The following is a 20982-nucleotide window of genomic DNA, read 5'->3' on the forward strand; positions in this document are numbered from 1 at the left end:
ATCAACCTCCATTTTTTTTATCAATGTTTGTCTTACTTGTAGGTCTAATCCACTTACCAAGAGGAACATTGGTAGGTGGAACATAGGTCCTACTCTAGTATGTCTTATAAGGAACCTCTCTTTTGTTAAAAGCAATGTAGGCATGTCATCATTGTAGTTGGCATACCATATGAATATTCCCTACTAACAAGGGGTAGCGTAAAGCTTAGGAGGAAAGAAGGCCTAGGGTCTCCTATAGTATTTTGTGTAACTTTGGGAATAGTTGAAAATCTCGTTGATTGTGGTGAGGGAACTATCACTTTTGGTAATATCGTCGAAACTAACATGTGCCTTATAACTGGAACATTTACTCCAACGAGTGTTGAAGTAACTACACCTCCTATCGTCGCTTCGATCGATTTTTTTCTATATTTAGAGCGTGTTATTTTAAGAGTTTTACCATTCCTTAGACGCATAATCACTCAAACATTAAAAATATTTGAATGAGATGAATTGGAATGATTTTCATCTTATTTCATTCAACTCGATTCATTATTTATTAGAGCTATGCTATTGTTACACCAATTTGATACACCGTAGACCATATACACCGTATAGGTACAATTATTATAGCATTGGACAAATCCAAAGTACATAAAAAAATTATTAAAAAATTTGATAAGTACATATTTGGTGTATAAAATATGGTGTAGGTGTACAATTGGGTGTACAAGTAGCATTTCTCTATTTATTAATTCAAATAAAAAAATCTCTTTATTTATCTCTCCATTCCATTTGATACCATTTATCCAAACAAACATATCCGTGGGAGAATCATAGTTATGAGCCGCACCATGATGCAACCTAACTTTAAGAAATGGAAGGGTGGTATTTGCCTTCAATTATGGTCAATATGTTGCCACGATAAATAGTAGACAGCCATTAGGGTCGTTATTCACACTAATTTTTTTCATCAAGAAAAAATTAAATTAATATAGAATTAGAATGAGGTTCGTCAAAAAATTTAGAACATAAAATAATAGTAATAATATTTTTTTTTTCCTAAAAAAGAAAGATAAAAGAACGTGTGGTCTATAACGTTTGAACTCAAAGAAACCATATACCTATCCATTCTTCTGGAAACGGAATTTTGGTGGACTTCATTTTAGAACAAAAAAGCAAAATCATATTTATTTATCATCATCACATTATCAAATACAAATGTTGTATGAGTTTTTATACATATTTGTACATGAAATCTTCGGTTCAAAAGTAAAGAGTGTGACTTAATCAATGGTGGTTCTGAGTTTTCAGGTTCTCCCTAACCTACCAACTCCAAAACAACATACTCAAAGAACATGTGGTTCCACCATTCGGTGTGGAATAGCTGAACCAACTGGTAAACCTGCTCCTCTGGGACAAAAAACTCGTTACAATGATAGCTTTTTTGAGAAGGCTTTTATCACTCTGTTCGCTAGAAAAATGGAGCCATTTGCAGATCCTGTAATAGGGAAAGCTAAAGAGAATAAGAAGAAGGGTTTGTTGGATTTTTGGGGGTATGATTATGAGAGTTTTGTGGAGGTTTCTAAGAGAGTGATGTTGCGGAGGTCTCGTTTGCAGCAACAAGAAGTTGTTCGGGAGGTTCTTCTATCTATGCTTCCTCCAGGTGCGCCTGCTCAGGTGGATATATAAGAGTTTGTTAGCTTTATTGCATGTGTGATCTATGTATTTAGTTCAAAATATGTATATGTGATTTGAATCTTTTGAACTGTTGTATTGCAGTTTAGGAAGTTGTTTCCACCAACAAGATGGGCTGCGGAGTTTAATGCTGCATTGACAGTGCCTTTCTTTCACTGGTTAGTTGGCCCTTCTGAGGTAATTTTTGCTACTAAACTCCTTCTGTCAATTTGTGCAGTTTAGTGTTATCTATCGATTCAGAATTTGTTTAAGTTCGAAAGAGCTTTGGTTTGCATAGGAAAAGGTTTGCCAGGTTTCTGCATTTCAAATTCATTGCCACTTTCATCTGTGAAAACGCTCTGATACGATGTTAGTAAGCATATGATAAAAGAGATGAAGATTTATCTCATATGAGAAATACGATTGAGAGTTTTTTTGGTTCGTAGACAAAGTGATAATAACCACTAAAAACTCTCACACACAACCGTGAGTATCAGGGTTCGAATGTTGGTAATGATGTCTAACTTAGCAATATCGACTTCTATCAGTTGAGCTAGGATTTGCAGACAATTAGATTGAGAGTTTGATCCAAAAGAAAAACCTAAGAATTCATATTGAATTATATTGAAAAAGATAGTAATTATAGAGATTGTGAGACACTGACTACCTACTAGCAAACTCTAACTAACTAACTAAATGTTAATTAACTCTATATTAACTTCTATGTTCTATTAAGATCCATTTATATGTAAAGTTCATGGGTGAAAAAAATGGATAAAATATCAGAGTAGTCATCTATCTGTCATTTAATCTATAAGTTAGTATTTCATTTATATTTTCTACTTGTCATTGATCTTTTGATTCATGAGATGTACTAGGTTATAGAAGTGGAGATAAATGGGGTGAAGCAAAAGAGTGGTGTCCGAATAAAGAAATGCAGGTAGATATCAATTTCATGTCTCTGAGATTGGTAATTTAACTTAAGCACATACTATACGTATGCATGTCTATGTAAACATGTAGATTTATCTTAGAATCATTTTTGTAAAAATGAATCATGTTACAGAAAATAATTCTGTTAGAAATTTGGCTAGTTTGTTAGAGTTAGTTAGTGTTTTGTGCTGATCAAAATGTCTTTACATTGCTTGGGAATCGAGGTTAAGGGTAGTTTATTTACACCACCCACACTTATCAACCCAACAAGACGTCTTTTCCAAAAGGCAAAGCCGTGAAGATTCTCACACCTAAAGTGGACAATACTTCGCAGCCACATTGGCACAGACTTGAGGTCAACCTAAACATTAACGCCGTCTATGGGAACTCAAAGTTCTCACGGGCCCCTTGGCCTCTATTTTTCAACCAAACGAGGTACCTTTTCTAAAGGACATAGTCTTGAGGGTTCTCACATCCAAAGCAAACAATACCTCCTAACCGTAGTGGCATGGACTCGAGGTCAACCGGAACAGTTAGCATTTAGACGAATTTCTGAAAATAACTAAAGTTTCCATTGATTATATGGCCCTTGTAATGATTTTCTTTTTTGGTTTTTAATTGATTTTATATTTATTCTTGCTAATTAAGGTACCTGGAGAACACTGGTTGTGTTGGAATGTGTGTCAATATGTGCAAGATTCCTACACAAGATTTTTTCACTAATGAATTTGGACTTCCATTAACAATGATTCCAAGTATGTTTTCTTGACATTGTTTACTAGCTAGCCAAGATTTTATTGGAATTTTTACTTACAAAGTTGTAAGTTCATTTTAAGTTTTTATTCACACATGTCTGAATTTACTATCAGATTTTGAAGACATGAGTTGTGATATGGTGTATGGCCAAACCCCACCTTCATTTGAAGAAGACCCAGTTTCCAAGCAACCTTGTTACGCTGATATATGTAAGTATGATCATTCTCTTTTATTCAATCAAACAATACATTTTTTATATTCTAAATAAGGAGTAACTTGCAGGTTCTGTAGCAAATCCCAACTCTAGTGTATGTCCAAAGTTACTAGCATGAGAAGACACTTCTTTTGGATAATTTTCAATGACATAATCAGTGTACACTATATAAGCTTCTAGCGATTGCGACTTGAGGTTTTGTTGTCACTGGAGTATAGTTGTCAAAGGGAAAAATATAGACCAACATTACAAACATATGGGAAATATACATTTTAAGATATGGCATGTATACTTGGATTGAATTTGTATATGTACTAGGAGTGTTAAATTTCTTTATACATGTATTTTTTTGGTTAATTAAGAAATATAACTATAAATAAATGTTTGATTAGCTATATGTTCATACTATATCTGACTTCAGAATCAATGTATCTTTGCTAGTACAGCACTTTTTGTCTAGAGATGAAGAAGAAACACTCAAGGACTTGGATTCCACATCACTGACTTAAGTTATTCAGTCATTGTGTTCATACAGCATTGACGGCACGCCCATAGTTGAATCCAATAAAATTTCCCTAGGCCTTAAGATCCAAGTAGCGAGGGGTAACTAGAAGTTAAGTTGCCATAGAATAGTTGCAAGATTATAAGAGTAAAGACTCAACAGATAGGGCATCAAGACGCCTTCAATTGCAGTCACCAAATACATTATTCATTGACACGTTAAAATTTATCTTCTAATTTTGTTGAGATTGTATGTGATTTTTCCGATAATATTAAACTTAATCTATCATGCACCAACATCTTTGAAATCAGACGTGTCAGTGTCCATCATCGACACTTGCAATTACATTTAATTTATTTTTTAAAATTATTAAGGGTGTTGATGTGTCAATGTCTGAGTCGTTTTAGGGTTGTCAATGCTTGGTAGAACTTAACTCGTAATATAATACAATGAAATTTGTTCAAAAAATACATGGTAAAAGAAGGATATGGTATAATTATAGAAAATTTCTATATATACAGTCTTATATCTTCTTAGAGATCTGTAACGAAATTCTTTTTTGTCTCTAGAATTTGGAGATACGTCTCCGAACATATCAAATTCATAATTTTTTTTGTGTTTTCAGAGGTGTATTTCCGAAATAACATAATTTTTAGTGTTGAAATTTTTCGGAGATGCATTTTCGAAATAACCCAACATTTATAAAAATTAAAATTAAGGTGAATTAATTGTATTAATAGTATAATTAATTGTATCAATCAAAATATATAATTAAATATATACCATATAATAATAATATCAACTATTAAATATTTAAATCAAACACATTATTTTTATATAAAATTAATTTAAAAAAACTAATATAAATTAAAAATTATAATACCAATAAGAGAATATTTTTAATATGATAGTTTAATTAATTAATATATAATGTTGTAGTTATTAAAAAAATTATTTTTATAATTTAAAAAAATTTGTAACAAATAAATTATTACAAAATTAAGATTTTATTCAATCTCTTTGTATTTAAGTTATTATTTTTTAATTTGTCAAAAAAAAGTTATTATTTATTAATAATAATTCACTTTAATTTTATTATAACTATACTATAAATAAATATTTTTAAAAAAAAATCAAAAAAAAATTGAGATATTGATTAATTTGGATATGCTTGTCTGAATTAATTAAGGAAAATGCTATTCATCCCGAATGGAACTCTCGCGAATGCATCACGAGCTGATCTGGCATGTTTTAATTGTATGGTTTTATAGTGACTTCTTTATCATGTTATGTCATTATTATGTCACTCATGTGCCAAACAGCAAGTTTTAAATGGTTGGATTCTATTCGTGACACATTCGTGATTTATAATTTTGCACTGTATAGCATTGCTCATTAATTAATATTCTAAATTGTTTTTGAATTAATTTAGATATTCAAATTAACTAATATCAAAAAAAATTTAGGATGAATTTAAATATGTAGATTATTCAATATCTTAAATTTTGACAATTTATTTCCAACCTATATAGAAAAATTCTTTAATTATATGCAGAAATAGAAAATCTTGATTTGATATTTATCTGAACCAAAAATCAAGGAAAGTTGAGAGAATCTAGAAACGACTATTTGTTTTATATCTCAAGAACCAAAAGATTTAAAATAAATACCAATATTAATTAATTAATTTATAATCTACAATATAAGAAAATAAGATGTTCTTTAAAATACTAAACTGCCCCTGCTGCCTATATGGTTGACACGTGGATAGACGGGCTGATAAGCATTCAAATTCTTTTCCCCATCTTTTCCCTCTTCCCTTCCCTTCCTTGTCTTTCCACTCTCTTTCATTCTCTCTCTCTCTCTCTCTCCCAAAACTCAGATTTTCACACCTTCTTCTATCTCCTTCTTCTGGTACGATTTCTTTTTCTTCTACCTCTCTCTTCTTCCTTTTCCCTTCTGATTTGGGTTTTGATTCTCCTCTTTCCTTTTATCTAATCTTTTTCTCACAATTTCATTTGTAGGTGGTGAGGTTGCAATTTTCGGTGGTGGTGGATCTAAGCGTTTTCGTGTGGTTTGGAGGTGGTGAGGTTGCGATTTTTTACGGCGGTGGATCTGTGCGTTTTCGCGTGGTTTGTTTTTCTGAACATATTTATGTATCTTGATTTTGTTTTGGTTTTTTAATGTTGGGTTTTTTCTGAAACCCTAAATCTATTTTTTTTTTCATTTGATACATGTTATTTCTTTGACTATGATTGTTGTTATACTATGATTTGAAGTATTTGAAGGTTTTGAAATTGTTATGGTTTTGTTTCAAAATTGATTAGGGTTTTTGAAACTGGATTTGATGCAGGTGTGGATGGAGAAGTTACAATCTTTACTTACTCAAGTATACACTCCTTTTAAGTTGTTTGAGTTAGGGTGAGTGAGAGTGTTGTTGAGCTTAATTTGGAAACAAGCATATACAGGAGCAATTGAACTATCACTATCCCCTTAAAAAGATTCCTCATTGTTTGTTTTTCATGCTTATTGAATTTTTGCAGTTTTGGATGGGCATGGAAGTCCTGATGCAGCTGTGTTTGTTAAGAAAAATGCTATGAAAATATTTTTTTGAAGACGTTACAATGCTGTAGTCATATGACACTGCTGCACTTCTAATTAAGAGGTTGGAAGATTCTCATCAGAAAGTTTTTCTAGGTGTCGACCTTGCGATGGTTGATGAACAGAGTATTAGTAGTTCTTCTGGGACAACAACACTGACTGCCTTGATACTTGGAAAGCATTTGCTTGTTGCTAATGTTGGTGATTGTCGAGCAGTTTTTTAAGAGGACCACAGACGGAGTTATTCTTTGTTTTGTTTTCACTATGGGTTTTTTTTAGAAAAACTACTTCATACTGTTATGTAATATATTTGATATACCTACTGCATATTTAAGCAATTTGGAATAATTGTTGTGAAATCAACTTGTAGGTTCACTTTGTCTTAAAAGAACTTGTGAGAAAATCAATAGGTGAAACTGAGGTAAAGTTTGTAGATTCATTTTGTAGCAACCCTGCTTAAAATGTACTAGAATAGTTAATAATAAATCACAATTTTTTCTATGAACAGGAGCTGAGACGTTTCCCTACTCTTCAAACCGAATTATCTGCAGCTACAAATGAGGCTCTAGAGAGATTCCGTGAAGCGAGTAAGAAGACAACTATTCGGCTTGTGGATATGGAGTCTTCATATCTTATTGTGGATTTCTTTCGGAAACTTCCTCAAGAAATGGAGAAAGCTGGTAATCTAGGGATACCTTCTAATCCAGCTCAACCTACTAATCCATCTAATCGTCCTGTCCCTAACCCAATCGAGGATCGATATGGTGATAGGCATTTTAGAAGCATTGGATCAAATGTGTCATCCTATATAGGTTTGGTGTCTGACACACTCAAGATCACTATTCCAAACGCCGTGGTTTATTGTCAGGTCAGAGAAGCAAAACTATCATTGCTAAGCTATTTCTTCACACAAATTGGGAAAAAAGAGGTACTCTTAGCTCTTCACAGCACCAACAATGCAAATGGCTAATTATGAAAACATACACTTAAAGGCACATGACAATTTCTAACAGTTTTTTTCTTTCTCAAAATGATATATTATTTTCATCATAGAATAGTAGAAACTGAACCTAATATTATTCTCACTTGAATCAGATGTCTTCAGTTTTGGTGTGGTACTTCTTGAGCTTATCAGTGGTCGACATCCTATTCATAAAACGCGTACCAAATGGACAGAGAAGAGCATCTTGTATGGTGTGTTATGATCTTAAACCTTTGTGTGCTCCGCATTAATCATTTTGCCATTGATGAACTGGTGTGATGAGGCTTAGCATTGTTGCTTTAGAGTTGCATATCTTAATGGTTATATACTTTTTGTTTTAGGTGTTTCTTTGTCAGCTATCAGCAAAAGTTTGGTCCTGATCGATCCAGAAGTATCTAAAACTCAAAAGCTTAGATGCTGGTATACTGATTTCCGCTAGAATACTTATGCTGATTTTATGTTGTTCTTGGCTTGTGCTCATGTTTTTTTGATTCAGGGTATAAAGCATGCTGCTCTTGCTAAAGTGAATGATCCTAAAGTGAAGCAATTTATAGAGAAGCAATTTATAGAGATGTTTTTGAAGTAGAATTCAGTTTTGAAGGAATGGCTGACACTGAAATTGTGTCTTTGTCGGTGTTTGTGTTCGAAACCGATACCGAAATTATGATCACTTTTGGTGCCACTACAAATATGGTGAGTTGTAAATTGGTTGTAGGTTTTAGAAGTTAGTTATGGTGAGTTGTAAATTCTGTTAGAGGTTGTTATTGAAGTTGTTAGAAGTTAGTAGTAGTATTAACTGTCAGGCTAATTGAGTAAGACTGTTAAACGGCAGCCAAGATAGTTTTTGTTGTTGTTGTTGTTGTTGTATTGACACACTCCAGCATGTTATCGACTAATTTTGTTATATTGTAAAAACTAACCGACATGCATGTTATGATAATTTTGGAGCAGTAATGGTGGTGAAGATAAGCAAATGGGATGATAATGTTATGAAACTATTAAACAAATTTCTACAATTTATCAATTACAGCACAAGTGTAATGAAGAGAATGAAGATTTATCTTCAGTTTTTTTTACTAATGTTTCTTTTTGGTCTTGGAGCAAGACATTGATAAACAGGGAGAGGCATTTGAATATCATTTTCAAATTGATGGGAACCCAAGGCAAAATGGTGTAGTTATTGATAATTGTATTTATTAACCTCATGGCAAAGATTTAAATGACACATTATATCTTCACACATGTTAATTTGAACATTGGCGCATGTTAATTTTAGATAGAAGCATGCAATTATGGTTTACGCATTTTTTGTTAACTATTCAACAGTTAACAGGTTGGAAACATGATATTTTCTTTACCTTTTGGTGATATCTCTATTAGCTAGAATATCAGAGTCTATACTATACGGATGTTAAACATGATGCATTCTGTCTGCTATTTCAAAATATTCTTCATTTGCATTCCCTTTGAAGTATACTTTATATGGTGTCAGTTTCAGTTTGTGTGCCCAGCAGTGAATCTTTAGCAATGGTTCGGTTAGAACTATAACCTGATGGGCTATCAATGAAAAACATTCATTGGATAATTTAGTCTTTTAATTTGTAAAAATTCTTGAACATTGCTCGGACCGCCAATGCTTGTAGATAATGTGTAGGTTAATATAATAGGTTTCCTTAAGTTTACAATAATATGTAAGCCAAAGATATGTATGCAAATCAAGGGTATGTTAATGCATAGAGAGTGGAGCAGAAAAAAACTTTGAAAATAAATCTAACAAAACTCAACGTTTTCAATGCATCCTTCTCTAACACAAAAAAGTAAGATTATGTTGTTAATTCAATTCAGAAAACTCTAAGTTGATTGAGATTTTCATGACAAAAATATTTTTAAAATTAATTAATTAATATATACGGTCATTTTTCTACAAATATTAATATTATGATTTAATATAAGAATTTTATGATTTAATGATATTAATATTTTAATGATTTAATATATTATTTTTATTTTTATTTGTCAATCTCAGATTTTTATTTTTATTGATATTAATATTTTTGATGGTGATCAATAATAGAAAACAAATTCTGACTGCATCATAACTTATATTTTTTTAAAGTACAAATTAAAATAATAATATTTATTCAATATAAATATTTGAAATTCCAAGCAAAATTTTAAAATTCTAAGTTTGTTTGAAAGATTCATGGGATTAGCATTTTACAAAATTAATAATTTTTTATTTAATTAATTGTAAATATTTTTTAAATTTAATCATCATATTTTATTAATTATTTTTTAATTAAATTTAATTTTTCAAAACACGTGTCTAATTTTTCATGGGTACCTGACATTTTTCTATATATTCAATTATTATTTTTTTCACGGGTACCAGGTATTTTTCTATACATTCAATTATTCTTTTTTTTCGCGGGTACCAGACATTTTTCTACACATTCAATTTTTTTTTACGGGTACCACATTTTTCTATATATTCAATTATTATTTTTTTCACGGGTACCAGACATTTTTCTATACATTCAATTATTCTTTTTTTCACGGGTACCAGACATTTTTTTACACATTCAATTATTTCTTTTTATGGGTACCAGACATTTTTCTATACATTCAATTATTAATTTTTTTACGGGTACCAGACATTTTTCCATACATTCAATTACTATTTTTTTCACGGGTAACAGACATTTTTCTATACATTCAATTATTATTTTTCACGGGCGCCAAACATTTTTCTATATATTCAATTATTATTTTTTCACGGTTACCAGACATTTTTCTATACATTTAATTATTATTTTTCACGGGTACCATACTTTTTCTATTAAAAAATATACATCTGAAAAAAATGTGCGTCCCGTATCAGAACCCGTGCGAACGCACAGGTATCACGGGTACCAGACATTTTTCTATACGTTTAATTATTATTTTTTCACGGGTACCAGACATTTTTCTATACATTTAATTATTATTTTTTCACGGGTACCAGATATTTTTCTTACATTTACTTATTATTTTTTCATTGTTGCCAGACATTTTTCTATACATTTAATTATTATTTTTTCACGGGTACCAGACATTTTTCTATACATTTAATTATTTTTTTTCACGGGTACCAGACTTTTTTCTATATATTTAATTATTATTTTTTCAAGGGTACCAGACATTTTTCTATACATTTAATTATTATTTTTTCACGGGTACCAGACATTTCTCTATACATTTAATTATTTTTTTCACGGGTACCAAATATTTTTCTATACATTTAATTATTATGCTTTCACAAATACCAGATATTTTTCTATTAAAAAAATATACATCTGAAACAAATGCGCGTCGCATACCAGAACCCGTGCGAACGCACGGGTTTATTACTAGTTTATATATAAAAACAGAAGAAAAGAAAAAGAAGGGAGAGAGAGAGAGAGGTGAAGAAGAAAAAGCGGGGAATACAAAGAGACCGGATATTGACAAATTTCATGTCACTGTTCTGGGATCTCTCTCCAAAACTATACTAGTACTCACTTTATTTTTCTTTCTCTCTCTAAAAATTAAAACCTCAGATTATTTTTCTTTCTTCACTTTGTTGTATATGTCTAAAAGAGAAAAAAGAGAAAGAACAGATAGATCGAAATCGACGATCTAAGCTTCTTCAATGTTGTTTCTTAATTTTTTCTTTTAATAACTATAACTTTTTTTTTCGCTTTATTATTTTTTTTGGAGTCGATATACTGAATTTTTCTTCTGTTTTCAATGGTAGAATGCATGGCAGATTCTTAATAGGAACTATTACAAGGATGTGGGTTTCAGGTAATTTTTTAATTATACTTTCTGAATTGTTTGTTTATTTTTACTCAATCATTTGGTTTTTTTTTTTTTTCAAATTAGTTTGGTTTTGAGTGTGATGAAAATTGAATTCTTGGTGTTAATTGGATTGAATTGTTTTTTTTGTTCTATTTGTTTGATTATCTGAAATGTTAAGGTGTTGAATTTTGGTGTTTTGAATTGTTCTTTCTGTGTGATTAATAAACCGTTGGTTTGGTGATTGTGGAATAGGATCTGCTTTATTCAAATTTGTCATTCGTTTAGGTTTTTTCTCTCTTTTTGTGGCTGGGTTTTTAATCTCTTGTTATGCTATTATGTACGAAAGATCGAGAAATTGTTGTGATTGTGAAGTTGTAACTAAATTGAGGGAAGACTTGCATGGTTCAGTATGAGTAGATTAAGATTTTGTGTTACTTTATTCTGTTCTTGATCATTTTTACTCAAACTTGGAGCTAAGGATGAAATTGTAATGCCTAATTTGAAATTGTGGAGCTAAGGATGAAATTGTGATGCCTAATTTGAAATTATGGAGCTAAGGATGAAATTGTGATGCCTAATTTGAAATTATGGAGCTAAGGATGAAATTGTGATGCCTAATTTGAAGTTGCTCCACTTTATTAGTAGATTTTTTATTACACTGATGAAACATGTGGTCACATTGCAATGTGGTTTCAATGAAGAATGAAGAATGAATCTTTTTTTATGCATTTGAAACATGTGGTCACATTGCAATGTGGTTTCAACCTGTGGCGTGATAAGTTGGGTAATTTTCTTGCATAGTTGCTACTATTTTCTTGGGTGAATTTGAAAATGTGACAAGTTTTGATTCATGATTAGATTTATTGGCTTACGTGTACTGCTTGTTCAACTGTTAGACAAAATAACATTGGAATATGGTGAATTGGTGATTTCCAAGCTTTCATTTTTCAATATTGGTGTATCATGAGATCATTGCATTAGTGTAAACTTTTCATACCTTTAATAGTTTCTTCCTGTAAAATGAACTGTTGGGTTTTCGTTCTTAGTAAAACTTGTTTGTCTTCTTGCAAACATAAATCATGTCAGATTACACTTGTAGGTGAACACTAATAAATGCTTGTATTTTGTGATCTGAAGGCCTATTATCATAGTAAATGCTTGTTACATAGTTGACCCTTCTGCAACCCTATAGTTTGGTTAATTACTTAATTTAGGAATTTGATCTCTTATTGGAAGTCTGAAGTAGTACGCATTCAGTTGTGGTACACATCTATTATGACTATAATATTCACCTGTTCTTCTAAACATAGGAGTTGTTAGTTTTCATCAATGGAAAACGTTGAAAAGGATTTTAAGTCTAAAGAATATGACATATATTAGGAGCTACATAAGTGCATTTGATTTCTGTTAAGAATATAGAAAGTGTGAGTAGTGTGGGGGAAATAGTCCCACAAAAGTAAGAATACTCTTTGCTCGACCCTCTACCGATGGACCCTCTTCCGATTGTTGCGCTTCTAAACTGAAAGTCTCACAAAAGTTAGAATGCTGCTCGCTCGACCCTCTCCTGATTGTTGTGCTTCTCAAAGGAAAGTCCCACAAAAGTAAGAATGTTCCTCGCTCGACCCTCCCCCGATTGACCCTCCCCAATTGTTGCGCTCCTCAAAGGAAAGTTCCACAAAAGCAAGAATGCTCCTCGCTCGGCCCCTTCCCAGATTGTTGCAATCCTCAAAGGAAAGTCCCATAAAATTAAGAATGCTCCTCGCTTGATCCTCCCCCGATTGTTGCGCTCCTCAAAGAAAAGTCTCACTAAAGTAAGAGTGCTCCTCCCTCGACCCTCCCCCGATTGACCATCCCTCGATTGTTGCAGTCCTCAAACGAATGCACTCTTTAAAAGAAAGTCCCTCAAAAGTAAGAATGCTCCTCGCACAACCCCTCCCCCGGTTGTTGCACTCCTCAAAGGAATGCCCCATAAAAGTAAGAATGCTCCGCGCTCGATCCTCCGTCAATTGTCAACAATCACATTAAGAAATATTTGGTTGATGATCCAGCGTTAGTCCCGCCACCGCATCAGACACCACTTCCAAAGCTTCGTATAAAATGGCGGATAATATGTTGGCGTGCTTCTCCGGAGATTGAACAACCTCCATCTTGGCTTCCAAAATCTTGATTTTGATTGATAAAACTTGGCACAGTTGGCACTGTCTAGATTTTGAAGAACCACTGCCCTCTCCGGATTCAGATGGTGAACAACCTTGTGGTACCAGATAATTCAGGCCATAGTAATTTAAAATATATTGCTTAGAAAAAAATGGTTAACTCCTAAAGCCTATTCAATAATTAGCTATCTTCAAATTCAGCTGGTGAACCACTGCCATCTTCAATAAAACAGCATTTTGCATACCTGCAGGGAGCACACTTCCATGCCCTTGTCTTCTATCGTACAAGGGCACACATACCTTCACCACACAAACAACGCCTGAGTTGGTCCTCCCACAAAAAGAATTGGCAACCGAAGTCCCATCTCCGATTTGACAATTTCGGCTTCAATAAGTTCACATAAGAGCTCCTCGCTCGACCCTCCCTCGATTGTTGCGCTGCTCAAAGGAAAGTCCCACAAAAGTAAGAATGCTCCTTGCTCGACCCTCCCTCGATTGTTGCGCTCCTCAAAGGAAAGTCCCACAAAAGTAAGAATGCTCTTCGCTCGACCGTCCCCCGATTATTGCGCTCCTCAAAGGAAATTCGCACAAAAGTAAGAATGCTCGTCGCTCGACCCTCCCTTGATTGTTGCGCCCCTCAAAGGAAAGTCCCATAAAAGTAAGAACGCTCCTCGCTCGACCCTCTCCCGATTGTTGCGCTGCTCAAGAGAAAGTTTCACAAAAGTAAGAATGCTCTTCGCTAGACTCTGCCCTGATTGTTGCGCTCTTCAAAGGAAAGTCCCACAAAACTAAGAATGTTCTTCGCTCGACCGTCCCCCGATTGACCATCTCTCCATTGTTGCACTCCTCCAAGGGAAGTACCCTAAAAATAAGAATGCTCCTTGCTTGACCCTTTCTCCGATTGTTGCGCTCCTCAAAGAAAATTCCCACAAAAGTAAGAATGATCCTCGCTCGGCCCTCCTCTGATTGTTTTGCTGTTCAATGCAAAGTCCCACAATAGTGAGAATGGTCCTCGGTCGACCCTCCCCCGATTGTGGCGCTCTTTAAAGGTTAGTTCCACAAAAGCAAGAATGCTCTTCGCTCGATCCTCCCTTGATTGTTGCGCTCCTCAAATGAAAGTCCCATAAAAGTGAGAATGGTCCTCGCTCGACCCTCCCCCGATTGCTGCGCTCTTTAAAGGTAAGTTCTACAAAAGCAAGAATGCTCTTCGCTCGATCCTCCCCTGACTGTTGCGCTCCTAAAACAAAAGTCCCATAAAAGTATGAATGCTCCTCGCTTGACCCCATAACGATTGACCCCTCCTCCCCGGATTGTTGCGCTCCTCAAAGAAATGTCCCTCAAAAGTAAGAATGCTCCTCGCTCGACCCTTCCCCGATTGTTGCGGTCCTCAAAGGAAAGTCCCACAAAAGTAAGAATGTTCTTCGCTTGATCCTCCCCTGATGGTTGCGCTCCTCAAAGGAACGTCCCACAAAAGTAAAAATGCTCCTCGCTCGACCCTCCCCCGATTGTTGCGATCCTCAAAGGAAAGTCCCACATAAGATAGGATGCTCCTCGATCGACCCTCCCCCGATTGTTGCGCTCCTCAAAGGAAAGTTCCACAAAAGTAAGAATGCTCTTCGCTATAGCCTTCCCTGATTGTTGCGTTCTTCACAAGAAAGTCCTAGAAAAGTAAGAATGCTCCTCGCTTGACCCTTTACCGATTGACCCCCCCTTGATTGTTGCGCTCCTTAAAAGAAAAGTCTCACAAAAGTAAGAATGCTCCTCGCTCAACCCTCTTCCGATTGTTGCGCTCCTCAAAGAAAAGTTCCAAAAAATAATAATGCTCCTCGCTCGACCCTTCATGATTAACCCCCCTTCTATTGTTGCGCTAATCAAAAGTAAGAATGCACCTTGCTCGACCCTCCCCAGATTTACCCTCCCAAATTCTTTCCTCAAAGGAAATTCCCATAAAAGTAAGAATGCTCCTTGCTTGACCCTTTCGATTGACCTTCCCTCGATTATTGCGCTCTTCCAAAGAAAGTCCCACAAAAGTAAGAATGCTTCTCGCTCGACCTTCCCTAATTGTTGCGCTCCTCAAAGGAAAGTCCCACCAAATTAAGAATGCTCCTCACTCGACCCATCCTCGGATTGTTGCGTTCATCGAAGGAATGTCCTAGAAAAGAGAAAATGCTCCTCGCTCGATCCTCCCTCGATTGTTGCGCTGCTCGAAGAAAAGTCCCACAAAAGTAAGAATGCTCCTCGCTCGACCTTCCCCCGATTGTTGCGCTTGTCAAAGAAAAGTCCCAAAAAGTAATAATGCTCCTCGCTCGACCCTCCCCTTATTAATCCTCTCCCGATTGTTGCCCTCCTCAAAGGAAAGTCCCACAAAAGTAAGAATTCTCCTCAGTCGAACCCTCCCTCGATTGTTGCGCTCCTCAAAGAAAGTCCCACAAAAATAAGAATCTTCTCGCTCGATCCCTCACCAGATTGTTGCGCTCCTCAAAGAAAGTTCCTACAAAAGTAAGAATGCTTCTCGCTCGACACCTCACCCGATTGTTGCGCTTCTCAAAGGAAAGTCCCACAAAAGTAAGAATGCTCCTCGCTCGAACCTTTCCTGATTGTTGCGATGCTTTAAAAAAAGTCCATTGAAAGTAAGAATGCTCCTCGCTCGACCCTCCCTCTATTGCTGCGCTCCTCAAAAGAAAGCCCCACAAAAGCAAGAATGCTCCTTGCTCGACCCACCACCGATTGACCCTTCCTCGATTTTCGCGTTAAAGTCCCACAAAAGTAAGAATGCTCCTCGATTGACCCTCCCCCGATTGTTGCGCTCCTCAAATGAAAGTTCCACAAAATTAATAATGCTCGTCTCTCGACCCTCCCACGACTGTTGCGCTCCTCAAAGAAAAGTCCCACAAGAATAAGAATGCTCCTTGCTCGACCCTCCCCCGATTGTTGCGCTCCTCAAAGGAAAGTCCCACAAAAACAAGAATGCTCCTCACTCGACCCTCCCCCGATTGTTGCGCTCCTCAAACGAAAGTCCCACAAAAGTAAGAATGCTCTTCTCTCGACCCTCCCCCGATTGTTGCATTATTCAAAGGAAAGTCCCACAAAAGTAAGAATGCTCCTCGCTCGACCCTCTCCCGATTGAGTCTCCCCTGATTGTTGCGCTACTCAAAGGAAAGTCTCGCAAAAGTAAGAATGCTCTTCGCTCTACCCTCCCTTAATTGTTGCGCTAAAAATTTCTCTAAGTATTCAATATGTGTTCTTTTACAAAAGGACTCTCTTATTTTAAGGATCTCAGGGCTCGGTGCTGCGTCCTCTTTCTTCTTCTCCGTGGATGTTGTTTTCTTTTGCATACACTTTTAGCTCAGCATTTCAGTAAAGACTTTCACCTTTTTATTATCTGGTGAATTAGCCTTATCTGTTCAAATCTTGTTGAATCTGTTTTAAAAAAGGGGTTAAGAGCTGGAGAGACTAATTGAAAACTAGGTTATGATGCCAGTATTATTGATTTTCTAGTAGTGAGGTTTTCTTAATTTTTCCTTTGGAAGTTGAATAAAATATTTGGTTATAATTTGTAACTTTGAGGTGCAAAGATTTGTAAAAAGTGAAGAAGACCCATATGTTAAGGTTCCCAATGGCATTATAGTGCAAGGCTTTTAGAATATTTATTTCATTATGTAAAGCTGACTGCTAAAAGTAGTAGGTCTCCTTGTTCAAGGGTTGAATACTTATTTATATAGCTTTTTCCTTATTGAAATGGACTACTAAAATGTTAATCTGCTCATGGAAAAATTAATTTACTAGTTTACTTCAAGACACATCAACTGTACTCGAGTTCTGAATATTTTATATTAAGATTTACTTTCATTCATTATACTTCAAGATAAATGTATTTGAAAAGATGTGGAAATCTGATTAATTCACATCTTTTCTTTTCCTTTTTCTATTAAGTTCCCTTAATAATTCATGTATTATGGGGAAAAAACTAAATTTTTCGATAGGAAACTATCTTTGCAATTGCTAGCACTGTACACACTACTAGAAATACACGGTATAGCTCTGATCAAATAGATTTTAACTTTTGCTTCGTGTTTTTTGTTTTTGTTTTGTCAGGTGTCCGAAATGCATGGAATTGAAGCTTCCTCCTGAAGGTTCTGCATTCTGGTATGTGATTGTGTTCTACTGTTAGTTGTTTGAAGTTCCGTTATTTTGGTTATTGAATCTGTATAGGCAAGTATGAAATGAAATAGCCATGAGGATAGATTCTATATGATCTTTTAGAATATTTAGGAAATATTTGGTATGCTGTAACTGCAGCATAATGCTTGATTTCCTCCAGTGTTGTCGAATAGTGGATATAGTAGTGGCTTTATGGTGCAGCGGATAGGAAAAAACTTCTATTTTTTATGTGATACACAATTTAGTGTAAAGTGTTGCCAAATAGAGGCTATAACATTGTAGGATAGTAGAATTCGAATAGACCGTTATTTTCTGCTATCTGCGACATACAACATAGATATGATCCTGACCAATAGTCTAGTTTTATTGTAGAAAAAAGAAGTTAATAGTGATTGATCTAACTAAATATTTTTAACATATTGGTTTAGTTATTAGGGATTAGCATTATGGTGAAAGGGATGACATTGTTGCTCCGAAGGGCACAATATAGAAGGTGAGATTGAGCAATGTTGCATATTGTAACGAGTGAACTACTACTAAATACTTACTGTTACAACTTACAACTGTTGAATTTGAATCACACAAACTTTTATTTCTCACAGTATTATTTTCTTTCATATATTTGGAATCCATTTTGATATCTTGTAACAGCTCCCAAGAATGTTTTAAATCTTCATGGAGTTCGCACAAATCAGTGCGTCTGAAGGCAAAGCTATCTTCAGGTGGTACACAGAATTCGAACTCACTTGGTGAAGGATGGCTATATTGCGTGAAGAGAGGGCAGGGTCAAACTCCAAAGCTTCCTTACTATGACTGGACTGGGTAAATTTCCAGCATTTCTAAAACCTTTCTCGTTTCAGAACTTAATGGGTCATGTCAAATAAAATCGACCCGCTCTTGCTTCCATGGTTCTAATTTACTCACACTTCATTGCGATTTGCATTTCTTCCATTTTGTCTAAAGAAAAGCAACACACCTCGTCACAATAGCAATCTTCTCCTGGTTCTGCAGCTTGAAATTGATGAAGACTTCTTTTATTTCTTGGCTGATGTTGCAATTACAGAGGTAATTGATATGACATGTGTTGTTTTTTTTATTAATTCAATCGTTAGTGTTTATATTGATTTTGTTGTTGTTAAACTTGTGGTGTTGAAGTTGAAAAAATGGAGTTGAGGTGCTGTACGATTGTGTTGTGTGCTATCTATACGTCGATCTGGTGACGTAAAGTTTGGCTACTTTGATCTAGTGAATTTGCCGATCTATATGAAAAGTGCGGGTAATATTTTTCAAATTGATATGCATGTGAGTTTGAAAATGACATTATTTTCTTTTCTTTTCCCATTTCAAATGTTATACATGGTCAAACCTATGTAACGGGACAAACCGTCGATTTACTCGGTTTTTTATGTTCCATGAAATGAATGTGTTAATTTATAAACCCTTCTGTTATAAATATCAATAACAAAAGTGATGCTTCTATATGTTATAATACAACTGTTACTCTATATTTTTTTTTTTGTTCTTTAACCACAAATATTAGTGATGTGTCAATGCGCACTGCAAGATCAAAGGTAACTCAGGGTCACCAAAATCAGGTCTGGATGCTATATCTGATTTTTATTCGATACTTCGTGATGAAGCTGCTAGAAGTCACAAATGGACGTCAACTGTCGCGATGCATTGAATTGGATATCTCATAAGGTGGGTTCATTCTTCATTCAACTGTATCCCTGTAGTGTTGTAGAAAATGATTTCCACTTCAAACTTGATGGATTGGACTCAATTTTGACGATTTCATAGTACAGTATTCAAAGTCAAATCAATTATAGGAGAATGGTTTATTTCATGGATCGAGGAACCCTAGGCTTGGTAGTATTGGCCAATTATGGTTAGACTTCATTAAAACTGGCAGTGACATTTTTAGGATGCCTTTAGTTGAGTGATCATATTTCCTAATTATATAGTGATGAGGTAAGTGGTTAATTTGGAGCTTATAGAAGGTATTATTCTTCACCATTGCTATATGAAGGATATTTATTAGAAACACACAAATATATGAGTGTTCAGTTTTAAAGATCCATTAAGCGATCAATTGCAATAATGATGTGATATTGTTGTGTTGTTTTTTTTTATAATTGCGTGAAAATGCCATGTGGACTTTTTTTTTCTATTTATTTTTATTTTTAATGTTTGAACCCATGACCATTTGGTTGGTAGCATAATCCCTTACCACTAGATCATTTGTATTACTTGTTTAATATCTTTCATCAAAATATATATATTATATAACAACTATTTATTTCTCAAATTAATTTTACATAAGAGTTCTTCAACCATATTTCATATACTCATTATAATTTTTAAAATTAATTTATTTTTAAACTGAAATATATTATTAAAAATATTATTTAATTGTCATGTTTAATATATGTATATTCAGTTTTTAAATAATACTATGTTTAAAATATGTATAATAATTCTAATGTAAAATTAATTTGTAAAATAAATAGTAGTTATGTAATATATGTTTAAAATATATTAATTCTTTTACTATAAAAAGTAGTTAAATAATATATGTTTAAAATAGGTATAATAATTCCTTTACTATTTTTTTAACATTAATTTTTTTTACAATATTACAATTTTTTAAAATTTTTAATATTAGTTAATATAATATTTAGTAAACAAATAAATATGATAGTTAGTGAAAATAAATTAACATATATTAGTTATCTTTATTTGTTTGTGTTATTTATTTGTTTAGTGTTATATATTACTTGTTTAGTTAATAATTTATATATTAATTTAGTTGGCATATTTCAGTTTAATATAATTAAAAATTATTTACTTTCAGTTAAAACAAAATATATAAAAACAATAATGTAAAGAAATTAAAACTTAAATTGAATTGGAAAAAATTTAGTACAGTATTTTGAATCAATTTGGAAAAAATTTAGTATAGTGAATAATGTTTGCTAGCAGTTGCGGGGGATCGAACAGTGGGGATCCGATCGCAGTTGCGGGGGATCGAACCGTGGGGATCGAACCGTGGTTCTCCTTACCAAGTCCAGCGCCAATCACCACTGGACCAACTAACGATTGGTTAGTACAGTATAATTTTACTTGTTTAATAATTGTTTAATTTTTAATTTCAATTTAATTATAATATACTAAGTAAAATAACGTTTAAATTTTTTGAATA

The 20982-nt window shown here is 33.9% G+C and overlaps 2 protein-coding genes and 1 long non-coding RNA gene across 3 annotated transcripts; all 3 read left to right on the plus strand.

Moving 5' to 3' along the window:
* The first annotated feature begins 1089 nt into the window (after positions 1-1089).
* On the plus strand, positions 1090-3950 carry LOC131655937 (beta-carotene isomerase D27, chloroplastic-like). The gene is made up of 6 exons (XM_058925738.1): positions 1090-1659; positions 1762-1854; positions 2535-2596; positions 3238-3344; positions 3459-3554; positions 3628-3950. Exons 1-6 carry the CDS (start codon positions 1273-1275, stop codon positions 3675-3677), a joined length of 795 nt encoding a protein of 264 aa, XP_058781721.1. The 5' UTR covers positions 1090-1272; the 3' UTR covers positions 3678-3950.
* A 2246-nt stretch (positions 3951-6196) lies between these two features.
* LOC131655938 (uncharacterized) lies at positions 6197-8812 on the plus strand. The gene is made up of 6 exons (XR_009299925.1): positions 6197-6482; positions 6605-7083; positions 7171-7590; positions 7758-7856; positions 7986-8064; positions 8141-8812. It is a non-coding gene; the product is annotated as an uncharacterized LOC131655938 (long non-coding RNA).
* A 2281-nt stretch (positions 8813-11093) lies between these two features.
* Positions 11094-20108, plus strand: LOC131661647 (methionine aminopeptidase 1A-like). The gene is made up of 6 exons (XM_058931251.1): positions 11094-11176; positions 11420-11469; positions 17715-17765; positions 18432-18602; positions 18744-18845; positions 18936-20108. Exons 3-6 carry the CDS (start codon positions 17728-17730, stop codon positions 18937-18939), a joined length of 315 nt encoding a protein of 104 aa, XP_058787234.1. The 5' UTR covers positions 11094-11176; positions 11420-11469; positions 17715-17727; the 3' UTR covers positions 18940-20108.
* The last annotated feature ends 874 nt before the right edge of the window (positions 20109-20982 follow it).

Source organism: Vicia villosa, linkage group LG3 (genome assembly GCF_029867415.1).
Source record: "Vicia villosa cultivar HV-30 ecotype Madison, WI linkage group LG3, Vvil1.0, whole genome shotgun sequence".
Taxonomy (NCBI): domain Eukaryota; kingdom Viridiplantae; phylum Streptophyta; class Magnoliopsida; order Fabales; family Fabaceae; genus Vicia; species Vicia villosa.